Raw genomic sequence first — 19,498 nt, 5'->3', positions numbered from 1 at the left:
TGCCGATCGCTAGTGAAGCGAATATTCAACTACCTTTATGAGCATTTGCGTGTGCAATAAGTACGTTGCGAAGTTAACATTTGTTACATTGTACGGTGCAAAAACAACCTGTTGTTCAAACATGAAGCGGGCGAATGTAGAAGACGTCGCTGCATCGGCGACAAGGAAAATAAGCTCTAACCACACTGTCGCAAAAGTCAAAATTTCTATAGATACGTATATTCTAAAAGTATGACCTTTTTTCATAGCAAAGTACGCTTATTTCTCTATTAATCAGAAAACTAATGATTTTGAAATCCAAAGAGTCTAGTCACAAAAAACTGTCAATTTACCCAAATTTGGTTGTTATTTTACGTTCCACGCACATGAGTTCATTAGTTCCATCGCGTACCGTATCTGCAATCCCCGCAATATCATCATAAAAACTAACCTGATGTAAAGAAGGCATGCTCTGAATGCAAGTGACAATGGAGCGAGGCGGCGGTCGTGGTTTCCTGCAGGCCACGATAGCGCATACTGCTAACACCACTGTAAGAAGAGCTCCTAGGACCACCAAGGAGATCAGGACCACTAAAATTAAAGTAATTTTGGTATAAGTAAAGTTTTTCTTTAATAATATTTAAAATATCTGTGTTTGACAATGCTTGTTATATATACAGCATTATTTGTGAAATGAAATGAAAAAGTGTCAGATAGAACAACAAAAACTTTAAAGTTCGTTTTTTAGTATACTTATTATGTTTTATAAATAAATAGTTTTGAAAGAAAAGTTGTTGCTTATGATATTAGTAATATAATCCTGCGAAGTTGTTAGAATTTACAAGCAACCCTATACACTTAAGTATAGGCCGTTTGATCTACATAGTTTTAACAAGTATTAGGAGATTAAATTATCATCGGAGATAGTGCAAATCCGCGTATGTAGCATTGGTAAAAGGCGCGTATCTGCACAAACCAAATTTTTATAGGAGAGGGATTTAACGTTATTACTTTGTTATTCCAATGGTTACAGTAAGCATTAATTTATGTTATCTACGGACGGATAATAATAGATTCCTGTAAATCACGCTAATTTAGTTGCCATGACATATAACCGGATTTGGTTTGGACACTAAATTACCGAAATGGAAACTCATAATCAAAAGCTAGTTACGCATAATTACACTATCCCCGGCCTTATACTCGTATCTTTACAGTCTTTAAACAGAATTATGTGCTACACACAAATGTTGTTATGTTCAATTTATAAAACAAAAACAAAATCCACGAAACAGCGCATATGCAGGGCGTCTCATGCTCCAGGACACGACGATATATTATATAGATACTATTGCACTACACCTATGCCTTATGATAGAAGCACTGTAAAAGACAAAATGACAAAAGCCTGTATATTTATTGATAAAACTGTACCTTTCAAGTTTATATGGCAGCTGCTTCCAGCGTACCACTGGAAGCATTCACATAGTACCCGCTGATCGTCACGGGAGTAGCAGGTGCCGTGGTAGTTGCAACGCTCGCAACCCACAGGTTCCGCTGGAAGGACAATATATGAAATATAAAATCATCTAAAATTGGTGTTTATGAAAGTGTATGTTTAGCAAAGATAAGATTTCTACCAGAGCAAATTCTGCCAGGATACAACGTGTTGACACTGAGGTCAGCGAAACCTTCATGACAGCTGCAAGTGTAGGTGCCTCGGAGGTTGAAGCACTGAGCATGCTCTGAACAATCGTGGAACTGGGCGCTTGTGCATTCATCAAAATCTGGAATGTTATAGGTTTCAGTAAGAACTTCGACATAACATTGTACTTTCTCAAACACGTATCTCAAAGTACAAAGTTAACGAAATGCAAAAAATGGATTGTATATACAAATTTTGCGGGCTGATATTACATAACAATTCCTACATATTCACACACTGGCTTTTACCTATTTTTACATTAATGCATCCAAATTAACCCCCTTGACTAGAAATTTAAAATAAATAGAAAGTTTTGCCACCTCCTGTATAAGATACCGAGTTTGAGAAAGTAAGGTATCAATATGTTAGCACAGTAGTAACAGAGTAGCTATTTTATGTGTAATTGCATTGTTGCTCGTGTCGCGGTTATATATATAATGCTCATTAAATTTTGAACACTGGTAGTAATCTACCACACCTCCAATTGTCGACAGCTACAGAAAATGAACTCTCACAAGTCCACCATTAAACCCCATTTTGCTTGCAATGCGTTTTAGCTCTACTACCTGCACCCAGACCTCCTAAATGATCATTACTAAACTTACCGCTAACATCCAATTTTTCCACTAAGTCACCTGCCGCATGCACATCTGTGCCACCAAGACTGTAGTTATTGTTCCTCAAGTACTTTTCTATGACTTCCTTCAGACGGCTTTCGTGCGCGTTATCAGATAGCTGAAACAATGGTTTTGGATGTACTAGCCACGACCATATGTAGATGTAGGAAAAAAGGGCCACGACCCATGCTACGTTGTCTTGACATTTCTTTTAACTTTTGCTTTAGGTCTACTAGGTACTTATACGAATTTTAATAACTTTTGAATAATGATGTCAAGCTTCATAAGTGATAGAGTACTGACTATGACGTACAACACACGAGTGCATTCATCGCCGGCCGCAGGTTTATTTTATATGAATTCGAATATTGCACCTCACACATGTGTATGTGTGTGCGTGCGTATGATGTTAAGCGTGAAAATAAAATTGCGGCTGCCGTGTGTCGTCCTCCTCTACGTTCTACAGCTGGGATCATAATTTTATTATAATGTTTCTATAAATATATCAAGATCTACCGATCTTCCTATCTACAGCATATTTTATTGTTACTAAATTGTTTTCGATAATTACATTGTAATTATATATTATTTCAATGGTTGCTAAATGGTTTTTATCGAAATCATTCCTACCTGTACATAGAAGTCGTTCATTACACCCTGGAAGTTTTCTCCACCGTCTTTTATTTCAATAGGATGGAATCCAGTAATATGCACTCCATGGTAGACATCTCTAAGGTCAGATTGCATGATCATCCTATTTATGCCTTCGTGAGTGGCTACAGCCAGCGCATGGTATTGTTTGCTTGAATTGTCTGATAGGTTCTCGTGGAATCTTAGACGTTCGTTGCCTTGGGTGCCAAGAGCTAGTTTTACAGAGTATGTGTAGGTTGCTGCAAGCAAAATGTAAAATAGTTAAATTTCTTAATTCTCTCTCTCATTTATAACATTTTTTACTATATGAACCCACATTTGTCCCACTTGTCATAGGATCGGATATATTCCAAGGAAAGGTTATTTAACCATTAATGTGCAACCTTTAAAAGCTTTTGTAAGTCGCATCAAAGTTTTTTTATTATCTCATATAAAGAAAGAGAATATTTAATAATAAATGAATCTGCAAATCATTATTAAAGAAGTCAGAGCCGCTAATAGAAAAGCAATATTTTCTTTAGCCACACAGTACTTACGTTTACAAGGTCTGTCAGGGAACATTCTAGCAAAACCAGGTCTGCAAATACATTTCATCATTCCGTCAATTCTCTGGCATCGTTCATTCCTCGATGCTTTGCAATCTGGTTGACATTCTTTCAAGTACGTTATACCTAAAACAGCAACGTATTTCATCTGTATAACTCTGTATTTTTTTAGAAAACCAATTCCTGTTTATAATTGACTTACCTGGAGCAACGACGTTCGTAGTTTCAAGGTAAGGTGTACCAGCTAGTAGAATTTCACCAAATAGTACTTGCGACACACCATTACTATTAACTTGTTCGTTTCTAGTGATATCATATTCGCCAGTTTCCAATTCAGTTTGTATAGGAGGTACTTTACCACCATTTTGCGATTTATTCATAACAACAAAGAAAGTATCACTATCGCCTTCAGAGTCAGTGTGAATCTTTTGTATATTTTCTGTGGTTTCATCCTTAATAATAAGATTCTCTTCTTCAGAAGACATTGTTAAATCATCAAGTGGAGTTTTAGTTTTCGCTGGTATTTCATGAACAGGAGTTGGTTCAACATGAGCCACAGGCAAATGCTTTGTCACAGTCTCAATTATCGTAGTAGGCTGTACTTGCGTCTGGATTTCAGTAACAACATCTACTATTGTAGACGTACGTGTATTAGTTAATATTAGAGTCTGAGTGACAGCTCCTTCAGATTTGCTTACTAAACTGGTCATAGTGTGGGTTACCGTTAATGTATGTGTTAAGTTCACATAACCGATACTTGACACAGTTCTTGGGGGCTCTAATAACGTCTTAGTTAGAGTAATTACTGTTGTTCTGAATTCTGTCTTTGTTGGCACAATTTCATCTGATATCTTTATTTCATTGCCCGCATGATTAATTGGTTGTACGCTCGGTATTACTTCATCTATACTAGGAGTCACTGCACTGGATGGTAATTTTGCAATAAGATTAGTGCTTTCTGATAAAACAGGAGTTGGTGATATGTTATAATTTAATACTTCTGTTGGTTTTACAAAATCATCTTCGATTGATGATTCGGAACCTTCAATAACACTTGAAGTCACTGGCAGCCTGGAAGGCTGCGGTCTAAGTGGCCTTCTAGACGGTACTACTCTTGACGGATATAGCACATCTGGACGTATTTTAGGTGGTTTGAGTGTTGTTGGAGGTTTGGAAGGTATTTTATATTTACTGGTGGTACTTTTCTTATCATCTTGTTTAATTGGATAAGGCTTTCTAGTTCTATTATACTTATTTCCAATATGAATAATCTTCATTTTATCTGTAGTTGTGTCTTCATGGCTCGATTCACTGCCAAAAGAATCACTTATATTTAATTCTTCACTTGAAGTAGTCTTCTTAGTTGTAGATTCAATACTAACTTCCTTAAATGTACTGTGTTTGTCTTGATTAACGTTGTCAGTGCTAATCTCATCATTGCGTTCAGATGATGAGGGCACTTCGTAAGAATAAGAATTATCTGTCGGTGATACTTCCGGTAGCGATAGCACACTCGATTTTTCAGGTTCTGGGAATTGAACTGAAGTAGGGCCAAAATCGAAGCTTGACGAGAATTCTACACCAGATGATGTAAGCCAGCCTGACGATATAGGCGTTGGGAACACCACATTAGGAATAGAATGAATGTTTAGTGTTGGTGATGGATCATTAACTGGAGTCAACCTTGATGGGACGTCTCTTGGTGGTGGTAGCATTTGAACGGAAGGCTGATCTTTATTATAAATTGGTCGCCTTATATTGTTCAATACATCATACACTGGTCTGTAAGTAGAGACTTCATCTCTGTTTGTTGGTCTTCTAATAGGTCTCGACGTAGTTGGTACTCTAGGAGGCAACGTTCTGGGTGGTTTGGTTCTATAAAGTGGCGTCCTGTTGAGTATTGGTCTCGGAGTAGGTGGAGTTCGCTGAGGTAATCTGGGCGGTTGAGATATCCTAGGCGGAGGTGGACTCATACCCATAATCATTTCATCGTTCGTGGAAGGTTTAAAGCTATATTCCATTGTTGGCGGAGGAGGAGAAAGGTCAATAATTTCGCTCGAAGAGCGATTGAGTTCTATAGTTGTCAAAGAAATGGGTGGTTCTGTTGAGTTGTTTAGAATATCTTCTATAACTAACGGTTTCTTGTCATTAATGTGTACAGTTGAAGTAATGATATTAGAATCATTAGCGTGATTCTTTTCATGATTGTATATGAAGATTGGCCTCTGTGGTCTCCTATTATATTTGTTTTCAGATCCTGAGTTATAAGGAGCATGAGGTGATATTATAGGCTTTGATGATGTTGGATTACTCATTTCTTCTCCAATGTTTAGTTCAAAACCGTCTTCATAAGACATGTTGTTCGTAGAGTTGACCATTAAATGATTGATCTGCCAGTGTGGTTGTTGCAATTGATGATCTAATGTAGATAAAGTATTTGTAGTAAAAGGTCTAGGTTTCTGGTTGTCATAAATAGGCTTAATAGTGTTGGAGGTAAACGTTGTTTTATTGTAAGTTCCAAATGGTTTCTCAGTTTGTGTTCCGGGATTAAATTGAACAAACTGACCGTTTTCGTTCATTTGAGTATCTTTATTTTTCTCCAATTGGTCATCTTTCGTTAAAGTTAGGTCTGTAGTAGATTTATAACTTGGTGCTTTGTCTTCATTAGAAGCACTCACAATGGGTATTCGCATAGATTCTTGGCTCACTTCTCCTTCATTTTCACCATTGTTGTTCAATTCTTCGTCTTCACCATCGTAAATTTCTTCAGAATTCTCATAAACAGGTTTAATTTTTTCTGAAGTTTTGGTCGTTGTAGTCTCGTCACTATTGTCTCTTACTGGTATGTCATAGGCTGGTTGTTTGATGCCACCAAAGTATGATGGAATATAATTTGGATTGTAAGGCTTTGAAGTAAATAAAGCGGCTGTAGAAGATGGTTTTTCAGTAGTTTGATGTCTTGTGAATGGTTTACCAATATTAAATTTATTTTTATTATTAGGCACTTGTGGTGGAATTTGTGTCTGTGCCCAAAAATCAGAGGGAGGCTTGCCAATACTAGTTATCTTCTGTCCGAAATCAGATATGGTATCTTCATTGTACTCGTGTAACAGAGGTATAATCTTTCTAGTCGTAGCTTCAACTTTAATGTTATTTATATTATTCTCGTTAGAAAATATACTCGAATACCATCCATGAGAGTTAGTAGGAATGTTCGGTATCAGTTTTGGAGGTCTCTTCTGGTCAGAATTCTTGATATCGTCTATTTCCTCTGTGACTGGTTTCACGTCTTCGTAAGAACTTGGTTTACTTGTCGTTTCACTCATCATAGGGAAGTTGGCATGGCTGTTCAAGGTTGGTGCAACGAATGGCTCTACAACTTTCTGAATTGGTCTTTCCGAGAAACCTTGATTAAAGTAATGATTCTTAGTAGTACCTTCGAATTTAGATCCTGCATTGTCATTCGAAGTTAAGTTCCACCGGTTGTCACCGACAGCTATTTCGGGTTCATTGACTTGATTGTTATAAACTACTGAAGGATGTCTATGCTGCCCATAGCTTTCTACTGGAGAAGAATCTTCGACTCGTATAGCAAAGTTAGTTCCAATAGGTATATCAGCATTTAATTGTCCAACATTTGAAGAAGTTCCTATAGCAACCGGTACGCTTGAACCAATAACTTGTCCAGTCTCTCCAACATTACTAGCTACATTTGTAGCAGTATTGAGAGTAACTGTGTACGTATTATCGTTACTGTTTATATCATTGGCGAATATTGATTTGTTAGCGAAGTTAGGTGATGAAACCACTGTAAAGGAATTGCTTGAAGTTCCTACATTTGTGCTCGGGAATTTATGATGGTTCATAGAATTAGGTACATTATATACATTACCATAAGTAGGTTGAGATGGAGGCATGTGAATGGTGTACGTTGGAGTAGGTTTGCTGTTTGGAGCTTGTGCTGCAAAGTAAATCTCAGAAGTTACTTTGGGAGGTTGAGATTCTGAACTTGGTTTAGGCACTGGATGTTGAATGTTCAAGAAAACTTTCATATCTTGTATTGGCTTAGTGTGAATGATAGGTCGTTGATTGTAAGGCTTGTTTTTATTATCATAATGAGGTTCCTTATGGAACTGCATTCCGGGAGGTGGTGGTGGCACAGCTAAATAATTTTCATATTCCTTATCGATAACTTCTTTCCCATCTTTGAACTTATCATTATTTCTAATAAATTTGTACTTATCAAAATCACCATTATTAGGTCGATAGACATCTGGATTATAAGCAGTTATTTGTGGACCAACTTGTAAATGCGTTTCTTGATTACTCGTAGGAGGTGGAATATTATTGTAATCTATTGGGTGTTTATTATCTTTCCATTTCAGTTTTAAGTCATTTCTTAATGGTTGGTCTTTGAACGGTGGTGATGTATTCAGTTTGTAATTATCCATTGGAGGATGAATACTTGGTTTTGCCGAAAATGGTTTATTATTCGGCGCAACGTTATGAACATTTGTCATTTGAGGAGCGTCAATACTGAAACTTCCGAAATAACCGGGTTCAGGATAAGGCAAAGGATCGTCAATATATTCTCCAGTTTTGTGAGGTTCTGAAGACCCAGCGAATACTAAAGCGGTCGCACTTCCATGTGGAATTAATACATTAGCTACTTTAGAAGGCTGAATATCAACTAAGAATGGTTTGTGTACTACATCAGGATTGCTTACAGGGTTATTTGCCCGGATTAGTTGTCCATCTAGTGTTACTCTGGTATTAACAATTTCAGAAGAACTTGGACTATTGTCTCTTTCTTCGCTACTATCTTCAACAACAGGCTTGAATTCAACATGCTTAGTCGGCGCATTTGGTTTGCCTAATGAAGGAATATAGTCTAAGAAAGCTGGTCTTCCGTGGTTGCTTAAGATGGGATTATTAGTCTTGATGTGTTGTGTCTTCATCATCTGGTCTGACGAATGGAGAATTTGAGGCGGGTGTGGATATCGCTGATGAATTTTATTTGGTGGTTGTGGAGAAGGAGGAACAAAAGAAGGCAAAGATGGAGGAACAGGGCGATTTCTAATAGGTTTGGGCGTGGGCTTAGGTAATTCAGGGGGTCTTAAATCAAACGAGTCATCCACTTGAATGTTAGAAGATTGCTCACTTACAGGCTTACTTTTTACAAAGTACTGTTCACTGCCTGCTACGAAACTATCGATCGGCGGTGGGTTGACTGGATTATGTAACCTAATTCCACTAGCGGCCAAGGTTAATGGCCCGCCTACAGCTGGTTTACCAACAATCACATCGGAATTAGCCGTAATTATTTCACCAGGGCTAATAGGTATTCCGCCATTTACAAGAGGGCTTTCGTGGATTATTTTAGGTGGGACGATATGTGATTTAGGTTGCTTATGCTCCGCAGCCCACGCTAGGTTCTGATGCAACGTAACGTTTGTGAATACAATTTGAGATTCCGACGTCTCTAACTCGTCAACTGGTATATAGATTGGGAAACTGCTTTGCTTGGACTCAATTTCGCTATCGACTCTTTTATTAACGTGATAAGGCGTCAAATTTGTCACTGGTTTTGAAGTTGTCGTAGTTGTCGTTATTTTATTAGTATCCTGACGTTTTAATAACCCTCCAGTCATTTTCTCAATTACTGGCGCTAACTGGGATAAGCCTTTGATTCCTAGAGAGCCCAGTTTTAACAAGTCAGCTACAAGTACTTTGTTTTTATTTGGTTTTTGTAGCTTTTCAGGTTTGTTTTTTTCAGGAGTTTTAGTAGATACTTTATTAGTTTTTAAATGTTGGTTAGGAGCTTGTTCATTAGTTAATAATTCACCTTGCGCAAAGGAATTACTATCTTTTTCATCAGAATATTCATTGATCACTTCTGTGTATTTTTCTACAATTCTGTCAGTTGGTGCTTGTTGGGTATCTTCATATTCATAAGGACCATATTGGGTTTTCTTGTCAATAGATTCAACTTTCGTGGGTCGTAAATCTAACTTACTGGCTCCGTATTTCGAAGTCTTCATTCCATATATTGAAGATGCAATAGAATGGTCATGTGGGTTAGGATATCTTGTCCTCAAACCTTCGGTTTTTGTATGGCTGCAAGAGCAGGATGTTGTACAAGGAACATGACCAGATTCTGAAGGTTGTATTAGTTCGAAGCCGTCGACATCAACTTGAGCGTTGTCTACTCGTTTATCGATTTTGGGAAAATTACTCATGAACATATGACTTGGTGCTGATGGTTGAATGGTCTTCATTTCCATATATTTTGTCTGAAAATTGAGATATTTTTTTTCATCAGTATTTACGAATAATTTATCACGTACAAGAGAGAATATTTATAGTGGATAATATAACATACTAGGTATGTTTAGGAGATAATAGGACAATGGTATTTTAAGTAATGTACGATGATTTTGTAGCTGTATGCTTTATCAACAGGGTAAAGAATTTAGAAGGAGTACAAGTTAGAAGCAATTGTAGCAAAGGTGTTGTGGAAATCGTGTTCATGGGCTGTATGTTACCTAAATGACTCAACCAGGATGTAGGGAGGATTATTCCCTGGAACTGTAGGGTAGGTTACATTAAGGCAGTTTTTTACATTATTAGACATGAACATTAAGTCGACATTTTACACCAAATTTTGATGCGGAATAAGGAGTCGAGGTCCAATCCCGAAAGGGATAAAATTCTTACTTTTGTCGGATTTACTTCTGCCATAGCATGGAAAGGGTCTGTCAAAGACTCAGTAGTAACAACCGATACTACAGTTTCAAACGTAGATATAGCGCTTCTTTTGTTATGAACTATAGTTGTTAAGTACGTGTATGTAGTCATACAAGTCTTGATGATGTAGTTATGTCTCATTGTATGATGGAGTGGGAATAATGCAGTCATTTGTTGCTGGTTCACGAATGTGGCGACAGCTGATGATAGCAACTGCTTAGGTGGCGAGTTTCCAATGCCATGGTGATGTTTCAATGGTGTTATATGAATGAATTTAAGCTTGCGCTGAGAAAAAGATAAATGAAATCAAGCTTTTAGTGATAATGGTGGAAATCAAACGAGATGTGCATTGAATAAAAACTAGATGCTCACCTTAAATTACTTTGAAATATTCTTAACATTTCAATGTATCTTTGACATAAGTTTACTTTACACTGATACTTTGGCAAAATATGGGCAAAATAGACTTTCTTAATTCAGAGATAAATTTTTTTGGAAACTTTTATGACATTATTTCATTATTTAACACTATTGATCTTGTCTAAAGCCAAAAGTCATCTATCCAATATTCACTTCGAAGTCACCATTATCCCATTAATACATACCTGATCTTGTTTAGCATCTGCACTCTTATCCTTCACTAGAACTTCTACTCCATTGTTCATGATCCTGGTAGCAAGATTCTTCATTTTCCTCTCGTCTTCCTCTGTCAATGGTCGGTCTACTAAATCCATTTCCCGACCAGGTCGCCATGGTGAATTGTCGTATACTATTCCATTTGAGTTGAATGCTGGAATTTTGGTAAAAACATATTCGTTATTTCGTTTGGTTCCGGAAGTAATTACACTATGAATTAAGTGCAAACAAGCCATAGTACAGTTTACGGTAGTCAGATTTGCTATCGTTTTTACTTTTCAAAGATATATCTTTTCATACATACTATATATTTCAGGGAAAGGTTATTGGGTTATCAATTTAAATATAGAACTATATGTAACTTATAACATTACACATTACATATTACACTTGATATGTCTCAGGATGAAGATTGCAGTAGCAGTGGCCTTCAGACCTTGCTGATTTGAAATTCATATCACGATTCAAAACATAAAGTGTTTTTTTGTTTGGAGGAATTTAATCGGGATGGTTCTCAGTTATATTTGATGAACATTTGTTCAACTGTTTAAAAATCATCAGTTCTATTTACTGTTAGTGAAGTGATCTCAGTTACAAAATAAATAATATTACTTTTACTTTCACTGGTAATCAGCAGTGGTCGGAAAAGATAAGTTTCGATAAACGGAGGCAGAAAGTGGAGACTGCCTTACGACTACATTTTCGTCCCGGTTTTTTTGGGATTCGGGAAATCACTTAGGTACATTAAAAATTGACGTTATTTGAGTGGGTAGGTAGAATATATTTATCAAAATTCAGAATTTTTTTTGTCGAAATTTTCCTAAATATTTCGAAAAATTGGTGGTTGCAGCAACTCGTCGAAAAGTTTCCATAAATATAGTCTACCTATCCCAAATAACGTCAATTTTTAATCTATTGAGATCCTGAATCGAGTCTCCACTTTCGGTCTCTGTTCCTCAAAATTTAGGTAAATAAACTTTAACTATTCCGATCAAGGGTAATCAGACTTGAAATTTGATATACAATGGAAATCCCATGATATTATAAAATACTATGGTAACCTTGATCCACTGCTGCAACTATGACAGTCTGCAGACTACCGAACTCCTCAAATTGATCCCAAAAGAACGATCATGTTTTTTCTCATTCAGTTGTCTCGATGAACAGTTTACATATGGTGATTTTTTTGAGTATACTGTTTTGTTAATTTAACTATATTTTCTCTAAATTTCACGTGATATTATATACATTTAGTAGCTGCAGAGCTCCTTGTGAAAGGGTTCATCCAAGGAAGTACAGCTGCCACCTTACCTATTTCTGCAGCCCAGCAGTAATGTCAGCATTACTGTGTTCCGGTTTTGAAGGGTAAGTGAAATTACTGGCACATGGGACTTGTCATCGTATGTCCCAGGGTGACGGGCGCAGTGGCAGTGCTCCTCAGATCTTTGTGAATTTAAAGCTCTGAGTGGCACTGCAACCGTTATGACAGGCGAGTAGCTTACCATCAGGCGCGCGACTTGTTCGTCCCGACACTTGATATTATTTATAAAAAGTAAGTAACTTTTGTTGGATTCGTAATACAAATAAATTGCTCAAAATGTAAGCCAAAATGACATGAACTATCAATAATAATAGTAATAATTACTGCCCTCCTTGTAATGACTAACGCATTTACATTTTGGTGTCTTTCGAGATAGTGGCACCAAAAGTTCTTTTTTGTTCAAACGCGCGAATGCATCACTGGTAAAAATAGCTTATGGAGGGACAACCCTCCAAGTCTTGTTTCGCTGAGTTCAGATATGTTAATAACTCAATTTCGCAAAAAATATCGATTACGTTAGTTATGATAAGGAGGGACAGATTAACCCATAAATTTTAGGTGAGAAATATCAACGTCTAATATTAAAGCTTATAATACTTACACAAGCAGATCTGTACAGCCAATGAGCTCATTTACAAAGAAGAATCCTGTGCTAAACAACACTAAAAAGTGGTGGAAAATATTAGTACAACATTTACTCTACTTTTCTATACTACAGTTGTTAATATTACTTAGAACATTATTACTAAATTTAGTGTTTCTCTCTGTACAATAGTTTTGTTAGTTAAGTAGCTACCTACTTAAGAAAAATTAATTTACGTAAATAAATAAAACTAATCATAGTTAGTCTAAACAGTGTCGTTTGTAAAATACTAGCAACTTCTTAGGACTATATTCGTAACATTATAAACAAGAACTTTTCTTCAATTACTAAGTTCCTTCACGTTTGGATTCCATTTTACTACCACTACCACGACTACCACGGCATTGTAGCGCATCCTCGATGTTTGCTCTAGCGGGAGTAGATGACTTTTTTGCTGTGATGCGAAACAAAAAGGCGTCACTACTCTCGAGGCTGCGTTCGAGTCCTAACAGCATTCTGAAAATGTTTGCGGCTAAGCTTGATGCGCCGATGCTTCAACATTTTATCCAGGTTCTGGTGAGATCATGAGGTTATCGGCGCCTCGAGCAGTAAGTTGCATATACGTGTTCTTGTGTTTGCCAATGTATTGTCCCGTAAATTGTACCTACTAACAATAGCTTTAAGTTTAAATGTTCTGTATCTTTTTGTATTACTAACAAGTGGGCCATAGATGTTCAAATAAATGATTTATTATTATATATATTATTATTTACATCAGGTGGAATGGAGTCATCGGTCTATTATGTATAAAAAAACGAATTTTATTACTTGTCAGATTTTATGTTCCGTCCGATGCAAAACGCAGGAGCTAACTTACTAACTTACGACAAATCTAAAAAGTGTCAGATAGTACAGTACAAAGTTAGAATTTTCTTTTTGGTAAATTTATTATGTTTTGTAAAAAGTCATGGAACAATAGTTGTTGCTTATGATGTAATTCTGCTCTAGGTTGTTGGAATTTTACTATTAACCCTGTATATAGTCCGACTGATGGCCACAGGCTTCCATTCGCAACGAAAGATCTTGGGTTATAGTTGCCACGCGGACTATCGAATTGGAAACTTTACACAAATCATTAAATTGCTTTGAAGACGTCTGCAGGTTTCTCACAACGTTTTCCTTCCCCGAAAAGCCCATGGTAAATTTCAAATTAAATTACGCACATAAATTCCGAAAATCTCGGAGGTGCAAGGTCGGATTCGAACCTACAACCCTCTGCTTGAGAGGCAGTAGGACAAACCATTATGCTACCACGGCTGATTTACATAAACAGTTTTTTCATGAAATCAGGTTAAATATATCACAGCCGTAGAGTCGAAACTACCCCAGCTCGAATTCGAATTTGTCCCATTACTGCGCAGGTCGAGTGGCAACATTGACTTACAAATAAATGGACGACGGGTCTAATACAAAAACCACGAAAAAAATGTCCCAAGTCAACCTATTTAAACTTCGTGACATGTAAAGGAATATGAAAAAGCTAAAACGTTGAATTTAAATTGTAATGTCATCGCAGTACTGTCTAATTTTGCTTGCTTCGCTGTCAGTCGAACAAACGAAGACTAAAGCGTGAATGACGCTCTGTATACGATTTTAACGCCCTATAAGTTCGGACACTTTTTAACGCGGACCCGACGTCCATATAATTGTAAGTCAATGAGTGGCAAGGACACTTTTACTTCAGAATTATTTTTTTTACAAATCAAAATCAGCCATTTTAAAAATGCATACTATACGTATTATATTTAGTTCAGTTAATATAAAAAAGAAATCATTGGTACTTAAGTAAAGAATATTGAATACAGCGGTTTTCTTGTAAAATTTCGAGGTAAGTTTGTGTTTTTTTTTCTATCGTGAAATTTTTGGGAATAGTGTATTCTCACCTTGTATCCTCAATTTTTCTATATATATCTTTTGCAAAGAGATTGTTTCAACACTTTCACTGTTATACGAAATCAACCAAAGCGATTTGAGGTTGTAGCGGGTCTTAAAGTTAACTTAAGTTTGTGACTGCTCGACACAGCTACATTTTACAATTCTAAACAGAAATAAAACATTAAATAAGTTAATTCGAAACCACGATTGTGAGATGGTTAACATTTGTTTTTACGTTTGAGTTTGACATGTCGCGAGTTAGGCAAACTAACTAAAGCTTTGTGAAGTTGCAGACCTCCTTTTCGTCGTCATCCCACCTACATATTATTATTTTTGTTTCTTACTAATTTTTTTTTTTTTGTTATTAATTGTCACATGTGTACGTTTATTTGAATTGTCTTTGTTAGAACAAAATATTGTCTATATGTATAAGATTATGTACATATAACTTTTATTAAGTAGATCGCAAATAGTTGCAATGTTAAGAATAATAGTAACACTCAAACAAACCTTCTTAGATAATGACTCTCTTTCATTTAGACACCAGTTGATTGAAGTGAAGATTGTCACGAAATACAAAAGTTAAAATCTGAATATGTATTACACATATCTAAACTACTTATAACAGCTAGATATATAAAATGAAGTAAGAGATATGTAATGATTTGATTTTAATACGAGTAAATAAAAAAATAAATAACCTTTTTGTCATTCTCTTTACTAGTTCCTGGCCACTTACTTATAAAATTTTGAATCGTTCTCGAATTCCTTGTTCCTTCCACTATTCTTACGTTGGTTAATCAAATTCTCAAAACCAGAGAACGTATTTTTAAATCGTTAGGTATACATAAGTAGGCCTTTTTGGGCCTTTGCGTTTCTATTTGTAAATAAATTTATGTGGATCGAGTCTTTTCTTTCTTTCGCTAAGACTCGCTTGACCTGAATCATTAAGAAGGATTTATATAAGCTAACCATGTATCATATTTATTTTGCAAACGACCCTTTTAGTGACATGACCAGTGCAACTTGGCCTAAACTTTTGGTGTACAAACACCTATGTCATCATACTTGCTAGTAAGTTAGTACCTATAGCGTACAGTAAAACTCGGCGGTATTTTTAACCGACATCAAAAAAATTGTCATACGGACTCTATATTCTTTTCTTTTTTATGTGTATGTTACGCCACTTCTCTGACATTTGTGAACCGATTTCTATGATTCGTTTTTTTGTTGGAAAGGGGGTATCTCAGTAATGGTTACATTCAAATTTCAAGAAAATATTCCATTATTAAATATTATTGGATTTCACCCACTTTCCGTTAATAATTTCAATGAAACTTGGCAAATAGACGTAATTTCACAAACTTTAGAGGTCTTTTTGTAATAAAAAGTTATAATTATTTTTATGCGGCCTTTTTGCTACATTCTTTTTATTTTTACGCTCCTTCCTCGTCAAACTTAGCTTAGCTTAGATGTTTTGATTTTATTTATTAAAATGAATACAAACATAATAAACTTTATTCATTTTATCAGTTTTAAATGGAGCCTACTCATAGATACAATGGCATACTAAATTTAAGTTTTTTTTTTGCGAACTCTAAGCAAAGGGTTGCAATGCTTAAATGTGACTATTATTTTGGTTTTGATATTGCTTATGATTTTTTATAGAGATTTGAATTTGAATTTGAATATGAATTTTGAATTTGAAAATAAAATTTGAAAATCATAATTTTTTTTTTTAATGTTAAGTTGAAATACTAATCAATTTTATTATTTAAGAATATTCTAGAGATCGGAAATAAACGATTTTATTTATGATTTATTTAAAAAAGTTTTATTTTTAATAAAAGATTTTTCCGAGCTCCTTCAAATTTAGTAAATGTAACAACAATTTGTGAGAAATCCATGAGTTATTCTTCTCACAAAATAACCGAAAAAATTTGTTCGTTTCGTAACTCAGTTATTAGAGCGTCAAGCACGTCGATGCTGAAGGCGCTGGTCGAATCCTGTCGGATCGAAGGAATTTTGTTATAACAAAACTAGTGGAGTAATTAAAACATCGTGATTTTCAATAATGTTACCATAATCCAACGCTAAAGTTTAAAAGCTTATATGACGTATATACAAAGGTGTTTCTTTAGAGTAATTTATTATGCATAAATGTAACTTCTTGACCTCACGTCATGTATGCTTCAATAAAACAAAATGGCTTTTAACACGTTGCTTGTATAGCAATAAAGAATGTTTAAAATTTACAAATACCAATTTATATTAATTGCAATTACTTAACAGTAAAGATTAAACGTGAAATTCTATTAATATTTACTCACACGCTTGCAAAATTACTTGCAATACATTGTAAGTAATTTTGATTAACATCTGTATAATTACTGTACATCGGCAACTAAATGTACATATTTAAGATACTGACAAGCAATAACGTGTCAACCAATATGATCATAGTTTTGAGAAAATGGCGCCCAATCATTTTTTCGTGGTTGTGGCTAGTGGATCTGTTTTTGCCATGTTTTAAAATAAATTATGTTTGTAACTAAAGTAGTAAACTACAATTTGGCAATAATTCTTAATTTCCGAATTTTTGAGGATTAACACGTTATTCTGCTCTCGGAACGAAAAGGGGCACAAATAACATTTAAAAATGTTAATATTCAAAACTAAGTTACATACATATTCGGGATCATGAAATAAAGACCAAAAGAACATTTTTTTGTGGAAACAATGCGCAAGGGATGCACTTTTTGGTGCGCATGGTGCGCGTCAGCGCCAACAGCATCTGGACAATGATAGCTGGCAGGCCTGATTGCACTTACGTAAACCATTGTAGTATCATTTAAACAAAAGGTGCCACTATTATAATATAGTACTATGAATTTATTTAATTGTAATTTATAATTTTAATTACTTGAATTGACGTTTATTTAATTTATTTGGACATTATTTAAAATTTAATTTGTGTAACTTCAGATATAATTAATGTAAGCGATATGTAATATAATGTAATGTAATTCTATGCATTATTAATATTATTATGAATTTTTGTTTTAACCGACTTCAAAAAAGGAGGAGATTCTCAATTCGACTGTTTGTTTTTTTGTTTTGTATGTATGTTACGCGATAAGTCCGGTATTTGTGAACCGATTTTCATGATTATTTTTTTATTGGAAGTACCCCCTCCATAGTGTCCCATTTCATTTTAAAGAAAATCATCCACCTCTAAAGCTGGCTGTTCACGCATGAAGATTCATTTTTATAAATAGCGCCTAAATTTTACTAAGGAGCAATTATTTTAACGGTTGATTTTGCTATTTCTCCAATTCAAGGCGTTTTTCTCTCCATATAATTTGAGTAGTGAGAACCGATTTTTATTATCTCCAGTGTCAAGTACTGTATAGTGGCGAATTTAAGATATTTCAATAAAACTTAACTTAATTTTGAGGTCGGTTTTTTTAGTACTCTGTACTGAGATTATTATCTTACCTACTTTTTTAACTTACTTAGAGATAAAATGACACTTCAGACGTAGTGTGCAATAAGATCATATTATTTAAGTCGTTCTTACTATAAAAATACTATTGGTTAGTAATCTAAAGACAACACGGAAATTTATTAGTGCAAGTTCATTTCTTATTGGTGTGTCATTTTATCAAGGCTACGACCAATTTTATTTGGCATAATATGACAACAGCGCCAAAGTACACTGCGGTTTAGTTGTCATTGGACGTAGCCTCGATTTATGAAATTAAACAAATTACGTAGAGCTGTGAGTACATGTCAACTACACAAGGCAATATAATACAAACTACAAATAACATTAATGGACTCACCTCCTAAGGTTAAGATCTCGGGATGTGGAAGAGCCTCAGCTCAGGGTGCCTTCCCCTTGCGAGGGTCGGAGTCTTCAGGTAGTCCGGTCATGTCGGGAACGTCATGATTGTGTCAAGTTTCATAACGGTCATTGGTATTTTTTTAAAGTGCGTTCAAGCATGCAACCTGTTTGTTATCTGGCCGTGTATTAAAAAAACTCAAATGTGTTTTTTTTATTTGCTATTTTTGACAATGGTACACAAATTATTTTAGATTGACATCAAAAATTAGTTATGCCATGCGCATTACAATTTTGGTTGGAATTTCATTGTAAATATTTGTTTTACTGAAGTTATCCGTTAAGTATTTCATGGTATTTCAGCTCAATTTTCAGAATACCTTAAAAAAAATAATTATTGAAAAGTTATTATTTTAACATTAAATATAATTTTTAAACACTATTTACAGTCGAAACTTCATTTAACGAAATTTTAAATGACATGTATTATTAATTTTAGTTTGGTCACTTCTTAATTGAAAAAACTTAACATTTTCTTAATAATGATTAAACTTGATGTTTTTAATAAAGTTTTTTGCTAGTAAGTACGTAATGCACAACAAACAAAGAAACAACAAAACAACGGACAAAGATGTCTTCATCTATTTTATCTTCTGATGATACTATATTTTAAATAAGCAAGAGTGAATTGTATTAAAATAAAAAATACGAATCATAATTTTACAAATATTTTATTTATTTTAACACTCATTAAGTCGTATTTTGCCATTTACAGTTGAAGCGAGAGAAATACGAGTATTACAAAAGGTATTTTAGATAATCAAGTACATAATTCTAAAGACTTATTTATAGGCAGTGTTATGTTACCTACAAATACTATAATAGATTAAGTAAGAGAGCGACAGGCGGGGAGACAATTGTGTCACAATATTGTT

General features: G+C 35.0%; 1 protein-coding gene across 1 annotated transcript in view; it reads right to left on the bottom strand.

Annotated features, from left to right (window-relative positions):
* Nucleotides 1-328: 328 nt before the first annotated feature.
* Nucleotides 329-19,498, bottom strand: part of LOC113228280 — a 156,425-nt gene continuing 137,255 nt past the window's right edge. The window contains exons 4-13 of the mRNA XM_026461545.1: nucleotides 13,182-13,300; nucleotides 10,850-11,034; nucleotides 10,215-10,529; nucleotides 3,700-9,790; nucleotides 3,489-3,623; nucleotides 2,932-3,191; nucleotides 2,290-2,419; nucleotides 1,620-1,766; nucleotides 1,414-1,536; nucleotides 329-570 (exon numbers count right to left, since the gene is read on the bottom strand). Coding sequence (XP_026317330.1) covers nucleotides 329-570; nucleotides 1,414-1,536; nucleotides 1,620-1,766; nucleotides 2,290-2,419; nucleotides 2,932-3,191; nucleotides 3,489-3,623; nucleotides 3,700-9,790; nucleotides 10,215-10,529; nucleotides 10,850-11,034; nucleotides 13,182-13,300 — 7,747 coding nt within the window. The remainder of the gene's footprint in view (nucleotides 571-1,413; nucleotides 1,537-1,619; nucleotides 1,767-2,289; nucleotides 2,420-2,931; nucleotides 3,192-3,488; nucleotides 3,624-3,699; nucleotides 9,791-10,214; nucleotides 10,530-10,849; nucleotides 11,035-13,181; nucleotides 13,301-19,498) is intronic.

The sequence above is a fragment of the Hyposmocoma kahamanoa genome, unplaced genomic scaffold (assembly GCF_003589595.1).
Source record: "Hyposmocoma kahamanoa isolate Upper Pololo Valley unplaced genomic scaffold, ASM358959v1 224, whole genome shotgun sequence".
In the NCBI taxonomy this organism is placed as follows: Eukaryota; Metazoa; Arthropoda; class Insecta; order Lepidoptera; family Cosmopterigidae; genus Hyposmocoma; species Hyposmocoma kahamanoa.
The sequence above is the reverse complement of the archived record's forward strand: the minus strand, read 5'-3'. Positions and strand labels throughout refer to the sequence as shown.